Source organism: Corvus kubaryi, unplaced genomic scaffold, assembly GCF_017639235.1.
Source record: "Corvus kubaryi isolate FWS band 111438036 unplaced genomic scaffold, C.kubaryi_AGA036_p1.0 66, whole genome shotgun sequence".
NCBI classification, from domain to species: Eukaryota; Metazoa; Chordata; class Aves; order Passeriformes; family Corvidae; genus Corvus; species Corvus kubaryi.
The window spans coordinates 25,708,299-25,726,626 of record NW_024582054.1 but is presented as its reverse complement, the minus strand read 5'-3'; the positions used below and the strand labels follow the sequence as shown (position 1 = coordinate 25,726,626).

Genomic DNA, 18,328 nt, shown 5'->3' with positions numbered 1-18,328 from the left:
TTTACGTATTTCAATGAACATTAAGACAATCATCTAAAGTGTGATTTCAACTTTTAAATTCTGATTTTAACAATTGAAAGTATACAGTTTATGTTCCTCAGTGCTCTTGACTAAGCTTAAAATTAATTCAAGAGAGTGAAAGGTGAGGAGGAGAGAAGGTTTCTTGCCAGTCACAACAGTTCAAGGTAGATAGTCCTTGCATCCCTTCATCCCTTGAGTCCTGCATCAAGCAGGATCTGGTACCTTCCTTCTCTTAACATCACTCTTTTGAGGAAAGTTGGATCTTTACCCCCTCTGGCATTACACAGGCAGGTATAGATTAGAACACAACACTACATTTTCAGCCAGGGAAAGAAAGATATGAGTAGACCAAGCACATCTACAGCTACAGCCGATTTTTCTTTTAGAAACTTGTCTATTGACAGCAGGTGAACCTTTCACTGCCTATTCGTCCTTTGCCTTGCTGCCAGAGTCCTAAGCTTGGCCAGGACATTCAGGCTTTGATATAAGTTAAAGGAGTGAGTCTTACTATTGTAGTAGCTTAACAGCTTTAACAGTGTTTAACAGTAGCTTTAACAGTGTTCAAATCAAACTAATCATCATCAAGCATCCCACAAGGCAGCTTTTACTTTTGGACAACTAACACATAAGAGAGAGCATAGTGGGACCTGGAAAGAGGATCCACCCTGCATCCCATGTACATTAATAAGTCTTTCAGAAGACCCTATTCCTCCCATTCTGACAGTCTCCCAAAAATTCAAGCTACCTTGATAAACAAGGGCAACCAGAAGAACTCTGTCTGACCTTGCCTTTCAAAGCACACTCACTAGTAACTGAATTAGACCAAAGGACACAAAGCCTTCTGATCCACAAAATCAAAAGCCAAACCAAACCAAGCCTAAAGTGGTGTCAACTCTATAATGATGCAGCAAACTTGCATGCTGCTTTCTAAGATAAACTGATAAGAGTAACGTGAGGATTTGAAAATGACAGTAAAATCACCTTGATGTATCTGTCATTAAAAGATTTAAAAAACTGGATGGCTTACTAGTGACAAAAATCAGATCTCCTAAGCACAAGGCAATGGAGATTCTCTGCCTGAAGAAACACTGTGCTGGGCAGCACCCTATATGGTGTTTCTTGACACACATCAGTCTAACACTAACCTGCAAATTTCTGCCTTCTAATAAGTATCACCACTGAATTCAAGTTTATATCAGTATGCACACCATTTCATGATGGCAGCAGCAAAACCTTGAGAAAAAACTCTGAACTATGAAATCTGGATAGGTGAACCCTGTACCAATTCACACATGACTAAGGTTCCCCGTGAAAGACAAGTACACAGAGCAAAAATCACAGAACACTTTAAAAGAATCATCAGTCTGAATCTGAAACAGAGGGAAATACTTATTTTAATGCAGGATTAATCCCTTGCCTCTTTTCCTTTTGGTATAGTAAGTAGCCTCCATGGACTTATTTTTCACTAAGATGAACAGAAGTCTGATCTACAGCACCCAGAAGAGCTTGTTTCTTGCCAAGGCAGCCTCAGAATGCTATGAAAGCACTTTGGATTACATCTAAAACATACTTACAATGAAATTGAAATACAGGTTACTGAAACTAAACAAAGATCATCACAAAACATGAAAGGGACATTAACAACTTGATTTTCAAAACTGTATGAGGGCCCACTATGTAACCAAAAAAATCTGGCTAATAGGTTAAGGCTTTTTACATAATCAATGCAATTAGGTTGAGAAACAGAATTTATTACAGTCTCTTGAGATGAGAACTGAAATCAAAGATCAAGGAGTCAAAATGGGTGGAGAGCAGTTAAAGAGCCTTCCATGTAATATTTTCCCCTCTGCAGTAACTTCAAAGTAGTGTGAAAATCTCTGAACACTCCAGGAATCTTGAATACTACCACAGAGCTCTCTCCTTTCCAGATCTTCATTTACTGGTTTGGGGGTGGGAACAAGGACAGATCGTCTCTGGCATATGGCTGCCATCAACCTGGTAAATATATCCACACCATACCTGCAAGAAGTGGGCTGGTGATGTGACATTAGCAGCTGGGACCAAGGCAAGTTATTCAAGACAAAACACTACCAGGAGAGCAGTATTTGTCAGCTGATTTCAATTCTGTGTTGTTAACAGCAGCAATTCAGCATGCCTTCCAAGTGGATAACAACAGAATAAACTCTTTTTATTTATTAAAGATAAGGCCTGACAGAGCTATCCAGACAGTCTGCGGTAATTTTAGTTCATGCAAGTAGTGCCCACTCGCTGGCAAGCAGTTTATTATGGAGCAAGTAGCTATGATTTTTAACATCAGTATTTTCAATCTACAGAGAATCAGTAGATAAAGCTTGATACGGAATCCACTCGATACACAAAAGGAAGCACTGATCCATAAACAACACAGTTAAAAACAGCAGGGAAACAACATGTTTGCTGGGTACCATTTTGGACAGCAGACGTTTCTGAAGTTCTTTGTTGAAGATTTTTGCTACTATGCCATTATTGTTCACTAGTTTTACTACCACAAGGCAGTTTGGACAAACAACTTACGGAAGAGTCTCTGGAGAGGCATCTTATGGTGCTGAAGGCTTTGGGCAGTTTCACACAGATGGCCATTTAGATGTCTATTGTTTTTCCTCAACAAAATCATTTGCCAGAATGATATCTGGATTAGCTGCTAGAATGATCTTTGCAGCTGCCTTTCTAGCAAATATGCTTATTACTGTTAAAGAGTCTCAGTAGTAGAGATTACTATCCAGTGTATCTCAGCATAACTTACTATGTTTTTATTATAGCAAGAGCTGCATCCTAAAGCTTTGAGGATCCATGCTGTTATAATGATAAGCAAAAAGGCAAAGTTTATATATTTTAGCACTCATGGATTTATGTTGTAGTACTTGTTTAACAACCACGATTTTGCATTTACATGCAGCAGTGCTACTGCTGGCTATTCTCAACGTCTAACTATGGAGTTCCATTAGTGTTTTGCCAGAGATAGCATGGAGTCTGTTGAATTGCATCAGTGACTGGGATGTTTCCTACAAGCAGTGAAGGCCATCTGGCCCTCTTTGCTGTGGAGGGGTACCCACAACAAACTTTACAGTCACAAATCACTTTAGAAGACTGATCCACAAGTTGCTGAACCTCTTCCGTCTTTCTTGCTGCTGTTTATTTTTCACAACACAAAGCATTGCTTGTATTTCCTGTTGCTTACAGACAAGGCTCAAATTTTATCTTCTAAAGAACTGTATCATCACAGCTTTGTGTAACAGACTTGACTTGCAACACACCAAACTAACCTCATGTGTCAGCTCAGTGTGCTGCATCCTTGACATTAATACACTATAATTTTACATTCACAATTAAATATCAGCAGTATAAGGCTTGTTTTCCATTTGCTTCTTGTAAACTTAATTTTGCTTTAACTAGTTTACTCCAGGAACAAGCTGCTATTTGATTCCTTTCAGTCAGAGCTCAGATTTGCAGCCCGAGGTTGTGGAATACTGGCAAAGATGAAGAGGATGCCCAGGCTCAGACTTTAAGTGGATTCATGCAGCTTTGTGTTTGCTGAAACACCACCATCAGTGAGCACCTGGTACTTCACAAAAGCAGCAAAGCAACACTTGTTTCCTAACGTATCTTCTATCACAAAACTTCAAAGCACCAGATGCCCTTAGGAAAAAAAAATTGCTACCTGCAACGACCAGCTAGCTGATTAAGTAAGATTTAAACTAGATAATGTCCTAAGGATTATTTTAAAACATCTCTATAAATATAAGGATAAAGAATCTGCATAAAAGATGGCCTAGTTTAAATTACTTAATTAACTCCTATACTGTACTGTAGATTTTAATTATATACAGCCACTGATGAGCTAAGGCAACTGCACATGTGGCTTTACCACTGAGGTCTGTATTTTTGTGCTCCCTGATCTATTCATAGAAGCTTCTCACCTCACACACTCATATTGAAATCTTTTTTTACTTCACCTCCTGCCCACCAATTTGGTGTTTGTACTGGATGCTATTTGAGAGAGTTATGGTCCATGATAAATAATCTGGTCTAGTGGAAGGTGTCCCTCCTCATGGCAGGTGGGTTGGAACTGGATGATCTTATGGGTCTCTTCCAACCCAGACCATTCTATGATTCTATGAATAATAACCTTAACTGCTTCTACAGAACTGTTACACCAAATCATTTCATCTTTGGCTCTCATCATGCTTTTATTTTACATGTCACTGGAGAAGCTCACTTGTAAGTATTTCAGACTGCTAAACTGAGAAGTGATGAGGAAGTATATAAAAGTCACTATAAATGTGCAGCAAATTATAATATTTGGCAGTCATCTTTTAAGAAGCGTATTTAGGAATAGGCCAGAATCTTTTTCCTAGCTTTTGGCTGGTTGCTTTTTGTAAATGGCCCTCTAAGCCTACCATCCCACTTCCAGAATTACAAATTTATTCTGGTTTCAAATGAAATTGAGGGGGGGAAAAAATGCATACAAGGTATGTTTTTCAAGTCTGTGAATATGGGTAGATTCAACAGCTACCTATTTTTTCTTAGTATTTGTATTCTCCAAGAGATACCTACATTAGTAATTCGGTATTACACGTGTTAATGGATATCTGAGTACTCTCTAAGTGGCAGGCCTTAACTCTTACAAAAAAAATAAGAGAAGCAATTTGAAACAAAGGATGAAAAGGATGTTTTCAGTTTAGAAAATGCTGGTATCCATTTTTGAAAGGCACTTTGCTCCTTTTGATCAGAACAGCCTTTACCTTCATTGCTGTGCTGCTTCAGGAAGGATTCAGAGAGCTTAAAAACACGATTAAGAAGCAGAGGATAGCAAGTACTAAACCAAACCACACACAGCTCTCACACCTCGCAGTATGTTACACAAGTAGTTGTCAGCCTTGTGTAAGAAGGGCATAAGATCCTGTTTTCAGAAGCATCCCATTTTAGGTAATAAAATACTTGTATAAACAGTGTTTGGTACACTTTAATAATTCCATTAGTTTCAAAAGCATAATATTAAAGTTACATAACAAATGCCATTAAGGTAACTCCTCCACTATTCAGTATTAAGGTGCCTTTGCTTGGACCACAGAAGGAAATTCCCGTTCCCAAAACAAAAAAGCCAAGATGTCAATAAAAACTGGAAATAGGAAAATTACAGAAGTTAAAGACAAACCAAAAGTTGCGTAGATGCTCTGAGTAACACATATGGCATCTCTCTACTCATCAAATAGTCCCTCATTTAGTACTAGGAGTGTATACATGTTAAATATTTTTTAAAGGTTATATCAAGCCACTAAAATAATCTCTCCAGGAAAGAAAATCAGAACTGCAAGCCATGATCAAAAATTAGTTTCAAATTAATTTTTTAAAGAAGTTGGCACACCAGTTTAAAACCAAACAAACCCACTCCAAAGCCCACAGACTTTATTTTGTATCAGTTATAACTGATTCAAGCAAAAATCCGTCCCAACTTCATACAGAGTTTTGGTTGAAAATCCTGTTTTGCTAATGTTACAAGTAAAATCCCAAACTAATAGCCCTAGAAAGCTACATAATGGGTCTAATGCTGTCTATTTATAGTCCTTCCATGGTTCAAACTTGAGAGGACAAGTTGTTTGAAATTTAATTTCATAATATATCTCTTCTTCCAAATGCAAGACCACCAGTTTTAAGATCACCTCTATCTACTACTGCATGGGACTGGCTCATGAAAGCACTGGCTACTCTGCCTGTCCAGCTGGGGCACACAGCTGAGCAGATACTGAAGAGAAGAGCCAGGGCCCAGCCAGGGTTGTTATGTGATGAAGATGCCTACCACTGCTAAATGTATCTCTTTGTAAAGGACACCAGCTTCTATGAAGAACATATAAAGAACAATCTTACATCTCAAAGATGATGAATGCAATGTATCCAAAAATGCAGTGGTACTGAGTTACAGAGACTGCCCAACTGGTGTGAGGTTGACACACCTGAAGGATGGGAGGCCATCCAGAGGGGCCTGAACAAGCTTGAGAAATGGGCCCACGTGAATCTCATGTGGTTTAACAAGACCAAGGGCTGGTGCTGCACCAGGGTCCAGGCAACTCTGGTACCAATCCAGGCTGGGGATGAACGGATGTAGAGCAGCCCTGCCAAGAAGGACTTGGAGGTGCTGCTGGATGAGAGGCTGGACATCACCCAGCAATCTGCACTCACAGCCCAGAAACCACCAGCATCCTGGGCTGCATCCAAAGCACCGTGGGCAGCAGGGCAGGGAGGGGATTCTGTCCCTCTGCTCTGCTCTGGTGAGACCCCACCCAGGACACTGCATCCAGCTGTGGAGTCCTCAGCACAGAAAGGACATAGACCTGTTGGAGCAAGGCCAGAGGAGCGCCACAAAGATGATTAGAGAGATGGAACACCTCTGCTATGAAAAAAGACTGAGAGGATTGCGTTTGTTCAACCTGGAGAAGAAAAGGCTTTGGGGTGACCTAACTGACGCCTTCTAGTACCTACAGGGTGCCTACAAGAAAGATGCAGAAATTTTTTACAAGGGCATGTAGGGAGAGAACAAGGGGGAATGGCTTTAAACAGAGAGTAGGTTTAGATTAAATATCAGGAAGAAATTCTTTACTGTGAGAGTGGTAAAGCACTGAAACAGTTTGCCCTGAGAAGTTGTGGATGCTCCGTCCCTGGAAGTGTTCAAGGCCAGGCTGGATGGAGTTCTGAGCAGCCTGGTCTAGTGGAAGGCGTTCTTGCCCATGGCAGAAGAATTGGGAGTAGATGGTCTTTAAGATCCCTTCCAACCCAAATTGTTCTGTGATTCTGCAACTGAACAACAATAATGGAAAAGACCTAAATGACGAATGCTTTATATAAATGAATAAATACGTATCTGTGACAAGAAGGTATTTCCAGAAATTATTTAGGAGTAGTCTTAATACATGTTAACAAGGAGGAGAAAACCCCAGAACTTTCTCCCCTCCCCCATCCCCACACCTCAACCTCCTCTGCTATGGTGCCTAAATGAACTGCCAAATTAGTACTTACTTGTGCCAAGACTTTCAAGTATAATTCTATTCTCAAACTGGACACTGTGTAACAGTCCCTGTGCACCATCTTCAAGATCAGGTATGTTTGTTTCTCAGGGTAAATAGCACCACAATGAAAATCACAAACAGTAAACATGAGAAAAATAAACAAGAGATATAGAAAATATCCAGTCAACTTTCTAAATAACTTCTGCTGGTGATCACAGAAACCTGTTAACACAAAATGATGCTGGATTTATTGCTTTTGTCTGTTCTTTGCTTTCCTTTAAAGGTTAGGATACTTCCGCATACAATCTCAGCTAAAAAAGCCGTGCAAAACCATCAACACTGCTCCTACGACACATTCCTTTTGTAATTTCCTACTTTTAATGGAAGTGACAATCATATCTGTTCATATAATCAGGAATCAGTAAAAGTAGTAGTGAGAATACCGACCATCTTTTACCACCATGTGCGGGCCAATATAGGAAAGGTGATCATGGAAGACTGGATAGCCACCTCTTCAGGTTCTTTCAGAGGGATGAAAATCCTTACTTCTGCTGAAGTGTTTTGAAGATGGCCCATTAAACAGAGATTTCTGTAATTTTTCAGCAATTCCATTTACTGATGTATCCAAAAATGCTGAGTAGCTTAAGAAACTAAATTAAAAAGGCCTCAAAAAGCACAGAAGAAAAACTTCTAAGAACAAAACCTTACAAAATTTCTGCACTGGAAGCCATTACCAGTAATAAACCTACTGAAAAGTGATGGCTGTGAGACAGTGGCAGGATAGAAGCATGGATCAGCATTTGAAAGATTTTAAATTCTTCTTAAAATCGGTTTCAGCAGTGATTGTAGTCCAACATCAGCAATGCATGCTGTCAATAAATCCATTTCTTGCATAGCAAGAAAAATGGCTAATACAATTTACATTTTATTACATTTTGATTTGTGTCTATTAAAAAGAAAAAAAAAAAACAACACATCAAAATACCTTTAAAGCAGAAAGAACCAACCAGGACAACACGTGGAATCAAGAAGATAATACACAAATACACACATGCTCCTCAAAACCACATTAGTCTTCCGTTTGCTTTTCTGCATGGCAGAAGGATGAGTTATAATTTCTGTTCTCATTTGCTGATAGTCATCAAGCCAATACTTTCTCAAACAACAAAAATAGTCTTTGCCTCCTACAGACCACTCAGATCTGGACTGAAAATTAATACAAATTAAATTGAAAAGTTTCATGCCATCTTAGGCCAGTCCAGCTAGACCTAGAAGCAGCTATCACTCCCAGTCACCCAGTTTTATACCAGACTATTGTCTTGTATGAAAGGCTACCAGCTACTTCTGACCCTTCCATCCCCCAGGTGAACCACAGTAGTGAATTAACTGTCCTGGACTGTTACAGTGACTGGTGAAAAGAGCAAGTTTTAGCACGTACTCTCCCACAGACAAAAAAAGTCAGAAATAAAGCACATATAGGGTTAAAATTTTAACTTCCTTCCCCTGTGGTAGTATTTGAAAACCACTGCTAAAGTACTGCACTTGAATTATTTTAGGTTAGGTTTTTCTAGAGATAGAAAAAGGTCATGTTTTCCAACAGTCATTAACTATTACCAAGTCACCTTTTCTAAAAAAATTAGCCTGTCCATAAATTACTACTGCCTTAACTCAAAAGGAGACCTCTACATCCCTGTGACAAAACAGAACTCTTCAACAAAGCTTATCCAGGAGACAAATAACTTCTTCAAAAGCCAGTTAGATCACAGGGTATATGTCCACAAGTTACCACATGTTGGAATAGCCAATCACCACATCCAAGGGATTTAATTTTCATTATTAGTTTTTGGTGCAAGTATAGTTTTTGGGTACTGTTAAACAAAGGCCCCAAGAATTTACAAGAGTAGAGACATTACTCCCATAGAGAGGAAAACCAATACACAACAGATTACGTCTTTGTTTACAACCTGACGACACTAATATGCTAGACTAACTGCTGAAATAAGAGGTTATACCTCAAGGAAAAGATTCAACTGTTCTGACAATTATTTAGTCTAATTCATTAACATTTACTAACAGGTTACAAACTAAGCTTAAATAGAAGCTTAATCATATTAGCTTTTGTTCATAAATGAACAACATGCACAACTGGAAACTGGAGTAATGGCAGTGGGTACAGAAGGATAAGGTACCCTTACCTCATACAGACTCTGCATTTCTGGTACCTCTGTCACAGAAAGGAGAACAGTAGATGGAAACAAGAGAAGGACAATCAAAGTAATAGGACTCCTCCCACCTAGGGGTCATTAAGCAGGGTTTTGGGGGAAAAAATATCTAAATAAAAAATATACATTAAAAAACCCCAACATAAAAATGTCAATTTCATAATTAATATTTTTAAACAATTCTATACAACTTCCAGTTAAACAACTTTCTAAACCACATACTGGCTTAAAGAAAAGTATACCAGGATGGAAGACCATACATACACATTTACTGTTTCTGATTCTCTCTCCTTGAGGATCAGCAGCTGACCACACAGCAAATAAGAAGAGAGGTCCATGGTACTTCACGTGTAGCAAGGCTTTTTTAGTATTACATTGAGTAACCAAGCACAGTTAATGCAAGAACCATCAGCTTAAGTAATTTTCACCCTCTTTTAGCATGGGCATTCTGGACCTGGTATACCAGGAATCATTTCAATCCCTTTTCAAACTTGCTGTACAGCTTCCATCAACTGAAACCTCATTTCCCTGACTGCAAGACAGGAAAAACACGTGCTCATTTTTGTAAATATTAAGATCTGTTGTACTTTTTTATCTATAGAAGTTCAAGGCATCACGAATTTGTTAAGTGCTATAAAAGTGTCTATAAATAAAGTATTTGTGGGATGCTGCTGCTTGTGTTGTCCCTGTTCTTTGAATAGCAGACAGTTTCTAGTCTTTACAATCTGCCATTTGCATTAAATTAATTTGCATTAAATGCATATGCATTAAATGCATTTTGAGAAACAAACAGCCGAATGAACCAGCATATTTCCAAACCTACTCATAGTCTAGAAGAAGATTTTTAAAAAGCCATGTTAAAACACATGTAGGACATAAGATGACAACCATTTCTGAAGAGAAAGGAAACCTAGAAATGTATTAACAGTGTGCTCCAGAATATTTCTGTATTTACCAATCTTTGCTATGTTAATAAACAGCCTCCTTTCTGCTCCTATAAGCACCAGCTAACATACAGCATGATTACAGCCAGCCACGTTAGAATGCAAAGTCTACATTACTGTTTGTGTGCAATTAGTCTACTAATTAAGATAATGAGTCAAGCACGGAGGTGTTCAAAATTATACAGAGACTAAATAATGCCCCCTGGGAACGACAACTGTACTATATGTGCCAGTCCCATTCCCAGTTCCTTTCCCATTCTGCCCCTGCTCACACATGATCAAGTATCATAGACAAGTGAACAGTATTTTTCATTGGAAATTCTACCTGGATGGACAAAAGAAACAGTGAATGAACAGTAAAACATATTCTTCAATTGAGACTCATGTCTCTCACATTTCAAGTTCAAAACCCAAAAATCTAGATCTACAAACACAGAAAGAAATGACAAAGAAACCCACATACACATTTTTGGCTAGCATACAAAGCTCTTCACCTACTATCTAGGGGAGCTTTACACTCGATCCTGAAGTACCAAGAGGGATAAGAAAGTAAGTCTTGGTCTCAGCAACTTGTCATTCAGAAGCTTGAGAAAATAAGTATTCAACAAATGTTCGGCAAAGATGGTGATAATGACAAGCCTTACAACTGCACAGGAGTTAAAATTATGGCCAAGTGACACTCTTTTTACTATCATAGCAATATAAAGACAGAACACATCACAATGAAGTACACCTATTTACACCACTATAAACATCTACACTGACATTTCCCATTTCATTCTACAAGCTCCCCTAATAGCTAAGATCCCTTCTAGTAGCTAGGCTCCCTCCACCAAAACTCAATCACTCTTACGGAAATTTGCCAAAATACTTTTACATGTAATTTACAAGTTTTAATGATCTTCTTCATTTATGACAGTAGCGTGAATCTCTCTGCACAACAGACAAATAAGAACTCATTGCAGTGCACATAATAAATAGTCCAACCCACCTATCCCTAACAGTCATTTCAGAGCAGGAAAGACGGTAAAGCTGGATGAGTATTTTGTTCTAAAACATTATCTTTCAGTATCAAGATGTGTTGTTTAGAGGCTGAAATACATAACTTTGCCGTGTACCATTTTACATTCAAGCTACTATGAACATTTTAAAGGAAATTTCAGGAAATCCACCTAAACAGTGGATTTCCAAATGAAACAAAACTACTAATTTTGAATTTCTGGATTAATTTGGGAAAGGGAGTGAGTAATTATTTAATCGACCCCTTTCAAGTTGCTGTGCCTTGCTGGTGGGCAAACCAGAGAGAAATGCAAAAGGAAAAAATCAACAGAATAATTAGTCAAAAATGGCACACTTATACCTACAAAAAGAAACCACAAAACACAACAGCTGGCAGCCTTTGATTAAGCCTAAGGTCTCCTGAAAATAAACCAGGCTACTGACACTTAACTGACATGCCAGCATTGACAGTTTGAGAAAAGAGACCTCTGGGAATAACAGAGAATGCTAAAAACGACAATGAGCAACAAGAGAAGCCCAGAAACTCACAGTAAGACTAGAAAATAAGACAGATGTACATCTCATAACCAAAAAAGGGAATAGATGAGTATTTAAAACTGTAGCAAGGAAACATCTATTTACTCTAAATAAAACTGACTTCCTTAAAAACCATTGTCTCTTATCTTGTCAAATACCAGGACAGTAGTTCCACAACCATTTTCCTTCAAAACTACCTGTCATGTCAAAATTACAATGTAGAAAAACTTAAAACAGTTTTTAGAAGTTATTACAAATTAATATGAAAAATACTATGTTTTTTAGTAATATTTACCTCATGTTCTTGGTTATCTTGTCCATCTTTGCCACTTTTTCCACTCTTTACTGATTTTGCAGGTTCCTTAAAAAAAAAAGTTTGCAGTCTCAGGTTTTTTTTTAAAAACAGAGATCTAGATAGATTTTCAAGCCAAGGAATCAGGCTTTTTTAGACACTCGCTAAAAGTAATAAAACTGACAGAATAAAAATGATACTATCTTACTGGAAGATGATAATATTGACCTATCAGTCTGTACAAGGCCACTTTAAACATTTTTTATCTGTAGAAAGACTTTGGAATTTTATTTATGCCTCAAAATTCACCTATAAAGATAAGCTTTCACATACATATGCAGGCAGGGACAAAGAATGCAAGTGATCTGAACTATGTCTAAGAAATTACTTAGTTTTACTACCTTGCTGTTTTTGGTTTTTTGGTTCAGAAATACTTATATTTAGGCTGGCTTTGAAACTAGCACCAGTATAGTACACGTTTTACACTTTATTATTCTGCCTGTTCTAGGGGCTAAAAAGTTTCGTATTAGAAGTAGGCCGACAACTCAATTTTCTCCCTCACAGAATTGCACTTATCTTGAATCCTTCACCCATTTCTGAGATTTGTTACTCTCAAAAAAGTGACGAAAAGTTTCAATGTTTTTAACATCAAAAGTGCCAAGGATATTGGGAAAATGTTAAAGCAAACAACCCCCACAAACCACAACACCCCACCTCCCTACATCTAATTTTAAAATGACGTTGACAAACTAAAAGCCAAACAGAAGCAGTCGAGGGGGACAGCAGCTGGTTGAGGCAGACAGCACACTTCACTGTCTCTGACTTCCACTCATATGGCTAATTACCTATCACACAAAATAAAGTGCAATCCAGCTAACTTCCTGCCGGATTTACAAGTTTTCTGCGATCATTACTTGTGCAAGCCCCTTTCGTAGCCACCAGACAAATCACTCCCTGGAGCCTGAGGCAAAGCGGGGCCAAAGCTAGGTTCATTCCTATTGTCAGGAAAAGGAGCTGAAAGACTCCGAGGAGCGATTAGTGCTCCTTGAATACTTAGGGAGATCCCCCAAGCGCAACTCCCACTGCAGCCAGAGCTACGCAGCAGCGAAACTTCCAGGACGGGGCCCGGGCAAGTAGCCGTGGAGACGGACCCCCCCCCACCTTGCCGTAGAAATTACCCCTTCCCTCTCCCCAACATCCCCAGGCCAGCCCTGAGCAAGACCCCCTCCTCCCCGCTCCGCCTCAGCCAGCCCCGGCTGAGGACACGTTTTCCATCCCCTCCCTCCAGCACTCCCCCGCACGCCAAACCCACGGCCGTCCTCCACCAGCTCCCTCCCTCCGACGGCCGCCGGCGAGACGATACCAGGACCCCGCCTCGGCACCCCCGGACTAGGCCCCGCCGGGAGCTGCCCCATCCCCGGCACCCGCGGAAAGGCGGAGGCCGGCACACAGCAGTGAGGGAGGGAGCTACCCCTCACCCGGGGCTGCTCCTCGCGCGGCTCTCCCAGCGCCGGGGAATGGGCGCCGGGCTGCGCTCGCCGCTGCCGCCCCCCACCCCAGGCCCCTCCTCCCCGCGGGGCCTGCACCCTACGGCCGCCCCGCGGGGCTCGGCCTCCCCCGATCCTCCCGACTCACTTTCTCCTTCTTGTTTTTATTCGGCATGGCCGCGGAGGCGCAGCCCCCGCCGGCCCCGCTTCGCTCCGCGCCGCGCCCGCCCCGCGCTGCCGCTCCCCCGCTCCGCGGCGGCCTCGGCGCCCCCCCTTCCTCCCCCGCCCGCGGGGAGCGGACCCTGCCCGCCCATTGGCTGCGCGTCACGTGGGCCAAGGCTCGCGGCGCGTCACCGCGCGGGCGGGGCTGGCGGCGCCCCCGCCCCTCAGCGGCTCCTCCGTCGGCTCCGGGGCTCTCCTGGCAAGTCCGGCGCTCTCCCGGCGGGGTTGGGGGTCTTCAGATGGGCCTGGGGCTCACCCGGCGCCTCCCCGCTCCTCTGAGGCTCCGGCCACGCCTCAGGATGACCCTGTAGGCTGAGCGGGGGTAGCGGGGAGGGCTGAGGTGTCCTCAGGGCCCCGAGCCTCCGGCAGGCTCTTTCTCAGCCGGTGGCAGCCCGTGGGAGGCGAGGAGTCCCTGTACCCTCTCCCTCAGCCGCTCTTAAGCGAGGGGCGCGGGCTCCGGCTGTGGGCGTCCGGGCGCCCGTCATTGGGGAGCGGAAACCTTAAGGGAAAGAAAAAAAAAAAAAAAGAGATAAAGCAATGTAGGGCATGCCTGAAGTTCGCTGGCCCTCTCGTAGAAATCCAGTGTGTCCATCATCATTTTGAGGTCTTCAATATGCGCTTGCGGTATGTGGATGAGGAAGGTGAGCTTTGCGAAGTTGCAGCCTGGTTTTGTAACGATATCTTGGTTGCCTTTAAAAGCCTGAGTGCAGTTGTGTACGTTTTCATTATGCCCACCAGTACCAGAGATAATATTTTCCAAACAAATTGCTTTTTAATCTCCCAAAACCAGAATGCAAAAATTAGGACAATTTTAGACAAAAGAAGAAATCTGCAAATACTCCATCTGGAAAATTTACGAACTGAATTTCTCACATGGTCAGATTAAGCCACAAATTACTGTTAGCTGAGGAAAAAGTGCAGCGGACATTAGCACTCATAATAGCATCAAGACATAAAGGAGTTTAAATTTAGATTGGACATACTTGTTAAATTCTAATTGTGTTGTACTGCTAAAGGTTAGAAAAATTACAACTTAATAAATACAGCATAAAAGTGAAATTTACCTCATTCCTTACCTAGCCTGTGAGTATCAAATCTAGCATGAGCAAGCAGGTATGCTCTCGTTTTTATGAAATGGGATTCTAATAAACATTTGTGTCTGATGGGATACTATCTAATGTTAGATGCTTGTATCCATTATATTTGAACACTACTTTTGCTGTGGTGAAAAGGACAAAGAAACTTTACCTTTTCCAGGCACTGCAAAGAAATATACTGACTGTGGAGAGCTATTCCTCTTACTTCAGCCCCCTTCCCTTCCTATTTCTTAAGTGCTAGGAAACAAATTATGTCTGTCTCTTATCCTTTCTCTCATCTTCTCTGGTTTGAGAGCTTGAGGTGCAGTTACCACTATTGTGCTTCTGCTGAGAGCTGATCATGAATGAGTTGCTACTAATAAATGAATAACATGGATTTTGGACATACTAAGAGACAGCAAAGGAAAGAAATCTACCTCCATGTGTAGTCCGGAGTTCGATCAGTATGTGAAAGGGTTTGTATAGCTAAGGATAAACTCAAGAGCTTCCACTTCTTTGTTAAGTTTCAGTTTTGTAGAAGCTTAAAGCACTCTTAATTCCCAGCTATTGTGCTCCTGTCTCCCTCCCCTGCACTGATGCTGGTACTGTGAAGCTTAAACCTGTTTGTAGAATTTATCAGGTTGAAAATTGTCCTCCCAAAGTGATTTATTGGTTTGATTTTGGTTTGGAGTTTGTTGTTTTGGGGTTTTTTTGCCTTGAACTGGCACACCACCACCTGCTTCTGAAAACACTAGCATTGGCTGAAGGAAGGGGGTGGAAATATGTGGCGGGGGCGGGATGTGACCTCAGCAGCCTAGATTTAGATCAGTTTAAGCCGCTTAATGAGTTTCTCATTGGCTCTTGGCCTCTTTTGTGCTGCTAGTGCTCATAGTTTTTCCAAATAATGGAAAAATTCTGTCAGTTTCGTTCTTACCCAAGTACTTCTGAATAGGAGCAGCAAAAATTCTGTCCTTATTTTGCAGTTAGTTGGGAAACCTTGAATCAATATGTTGAACTGGATACAGGTTTAAAAGATGGCACTGACTCAGTTAACATTTATGAGGTTTTCTTTGTGACCACAGATGTAGAAACCCTTGTGAAAACTTGACTCCCCCTCACCTCACTTTTCTGCAGAGTCTAATTCACCAGTAACAGAAAGCAATTGTGTTTTTCAGGGCCTGCTCTATTATATGAAATAATCAGTGGGTGGAGGAGGTTTACAAGAAAAATAGTTCCATCTGTATGCTCTAGTGTCCTCATAAAACATGAGACTAAGATAAGTGACTTACATGATGAAATCTTACTTTTACTACAACAGTATGTCACTTTGGGCCTAATTATTCTGCTACAGAGTAGGAATAACTATGTAAATAAGGTGATGTAATTTGAGCATGAGTATGACTATATTAATATTTGCATTAACTTCTGAACATTTTATGCAAACTAGGTGTTTTCAAAAACTAGAACATTCACACTGATTAGGTTATCTCTATAATTAAAATGTCAAAAACTAATGTATGTAGCGTAGTCTGCAATTTGCATTTTTTACTGTACTGATCAAGTTCTCTAAATTTGCAAGAGTTAAATCACCAAATAATGTCAAGTATTGTGTAAAACACCTGGATAATATTTAATAGCTTGAAACTGGGCCAAGTGTCCTGTGTGAAAGGGGAGTATTTACACAGTTAGTTCTTTCCAGCTGTATTGGATATTCTCTTCTGTTTGATTGCTTTTAATTTGTTTTTGTTGCTTGTTTTTTAATCCTTTTACAGTGGTTGAGCAGTCATGCTCTGGCCTGAGTTTACTGAACAGATAACTGTCACTGCGATAGGGATAACATCTTCCATCCCCAGTTATATGACTTTATTGCTTCCCATGCACTCTCTCTGGTTTAATTGGGTGGTATGCCAGTTCAGCTTGTTAAAATGGCAGAAAACTAACTGAGCAGTGGCAACAGGAGACAATGAGACCTTTTGCCAGGAAGCTGTTAATTTGGCTCAGCTGAAACTATGCAACTTGTGGACAAGGTTTTAGCAGCCAGTGAACTGTCACCATTGTACATAATTGTCAAACATTGTCAGGCTGTTTCTCAAAACATCTCTTCATTGACTGATGCCGATTTTTGTTGTCTGGCACATTGTGTCAGCTGTAAAGAGGGAAATGAAACCTGAAGCACCAATGGCAGTAAAGAGGCTAGAATAAATGGTTGAAATAGAAACATTGTTTCTCATGCTTGTACAGGCCAAAATACTACTTCAGGTAACTTTCCTGGCAAGAACAGTGAAACTGCCAGATTATGTATGAAGGAACTGAGGGAACAAACTACATAATCAGCACCTGCAATAGATTCTGCTTCTTTGCAATCTAACATCAAAAGCTGCAAAACCAGTATACTCAACTTCACAAAAGAGCTTGAACATCTTTCGGGAACTTTGTCTACAAGTGTGGATTCATTCTGCTTACCCTGAATCACATTAAATAATTCTTGTGCTGTTCTCAATCTAAATTGTAAGGCTTTAATTCTCCTCAATTATTTTAAAATCCATTAGTGTTGGATACCCTGCTGTCACAATCTGCAGCGTTGTAAAAGTTGCAAAACAATTTATTCACAGCTGTAAAAAAGTCAGACTCTTTTGAGGTAATTAGTAACAGGTCAAACTTGGAACTTCATGCATGTAAACAACATGATATTTTAGCCCGATGTGTGACCACATAGTTACAAATGGCAATTATTGGCATCACTTAACACTGAACCAGAGATGCACATTCAGAATCATAATTAATCATATGTATGTGTAATAGTGTCAGTATAGGATGCCTTCTATCTTTAATATTACTCTGTATTTTTGTAAAATTTGGACTAGTAAAAAATGAAAAAATGTTCATGTATGATTAATTATGCTATCTGAATCTTAGCTTTAAGAATTTTCAGTGACTGTGGAACTATTACATTGAAATACAGATTTCTTTAAGTTTTGTCTGCTCTAAATCCTTTTCACTCTCTTCCTTGCCTCTGAGTTTAAAAAAAATTGATAAGGCTTCCTTTGAATGTAGTGAATAATATTTTCAGTTATTTAAGCAATTATGGCATTATAGGAAATGCTTGCTAGGAGATTTTTCCCTTTTAAAAAAAATTCAGGACTCTCTTTCCTTCAGGTAAGTAGTGAAACTCCTGTTAACACTCTTTTCAGTAAGCTCCCAGAGGCTTATTGGCAAAACCAGAAGTCAGCTTGCTTGTCTTGTATCAGGGAGCAGCAGGAGATGCTCCATGAGAGAGAAAGAGCTGGGAGCAGAGCATGGCTGCAGCAAAGGCAGGCCTCTCTTACCAGGGCATTGACCCAGTGGGGTCAGGATGGTGATAGTACCAGTCTGAGACAAGCCAAAGCAAGAATTCAGGGATCCACCCAAAAAATCCCCTGAGAAGTGACAGGAGAAAGGGCCAAAGACCAGAGTGGGGACAAGACTTCCTATGACACAGATTAGAGCCA

The 18,328-nt window shown here is 40.5% G+C and overlaps 1 protein-coding gene and 1 long non-coding RNA gene across 5 annotated transcripts in view; one reads left to right on the top strand and one right to left on the bottom strand.

Annotated features, from left to right (window-relative positions):
- The window catches only part of PPP2R5C (protein phosphatase 2 regulatory subunit B'gamma), a 79,103-nt gene extending 65,312 nt beyond the window's left edge, over nucleotides 1-13,791 (bottom strand). Inside the window, exons 1-2 of the mRNA XM_042047003.1 lie at nucleotides 13,691-13,791; nucleotides 12,059-12,124 (exon numbers count right to left, since the gene is read on the bottom strand). Of these exons, the coding sequence (XP_041902937.1) occupies nucleotides 12,059-12,124; nucleotides 13,691-13,717 (93 nt within the window). The 5' untranslated portion in view covers nucleotides 13,718-13,791. The remainder of the gene's footprint in view (nucleotides 1-12,058; nucleotides 12,125-13,690) is intronic.
- Nucleotides 13,792-13,889: 98 nt separating this feature from the next.
- LOC121673593 overlaps nucleotides 13,890-18,328 on the top strand; it is a 74,755-nt gene continuing 70,316 nt past the window's right edge. For all 4 annotated transcript variants that reach the window (XR_006019253.1, XR_006019250.1, XR_006019251.1 and 1 more), the window contains exon 1: nucleotides 13,890-14,405. This is a non-coding gene — a long non-coding RNA (uncharacterized LOC121673593). The remainder of the gene's footprint in view (nucleotides 14,406-18,328) is intronic.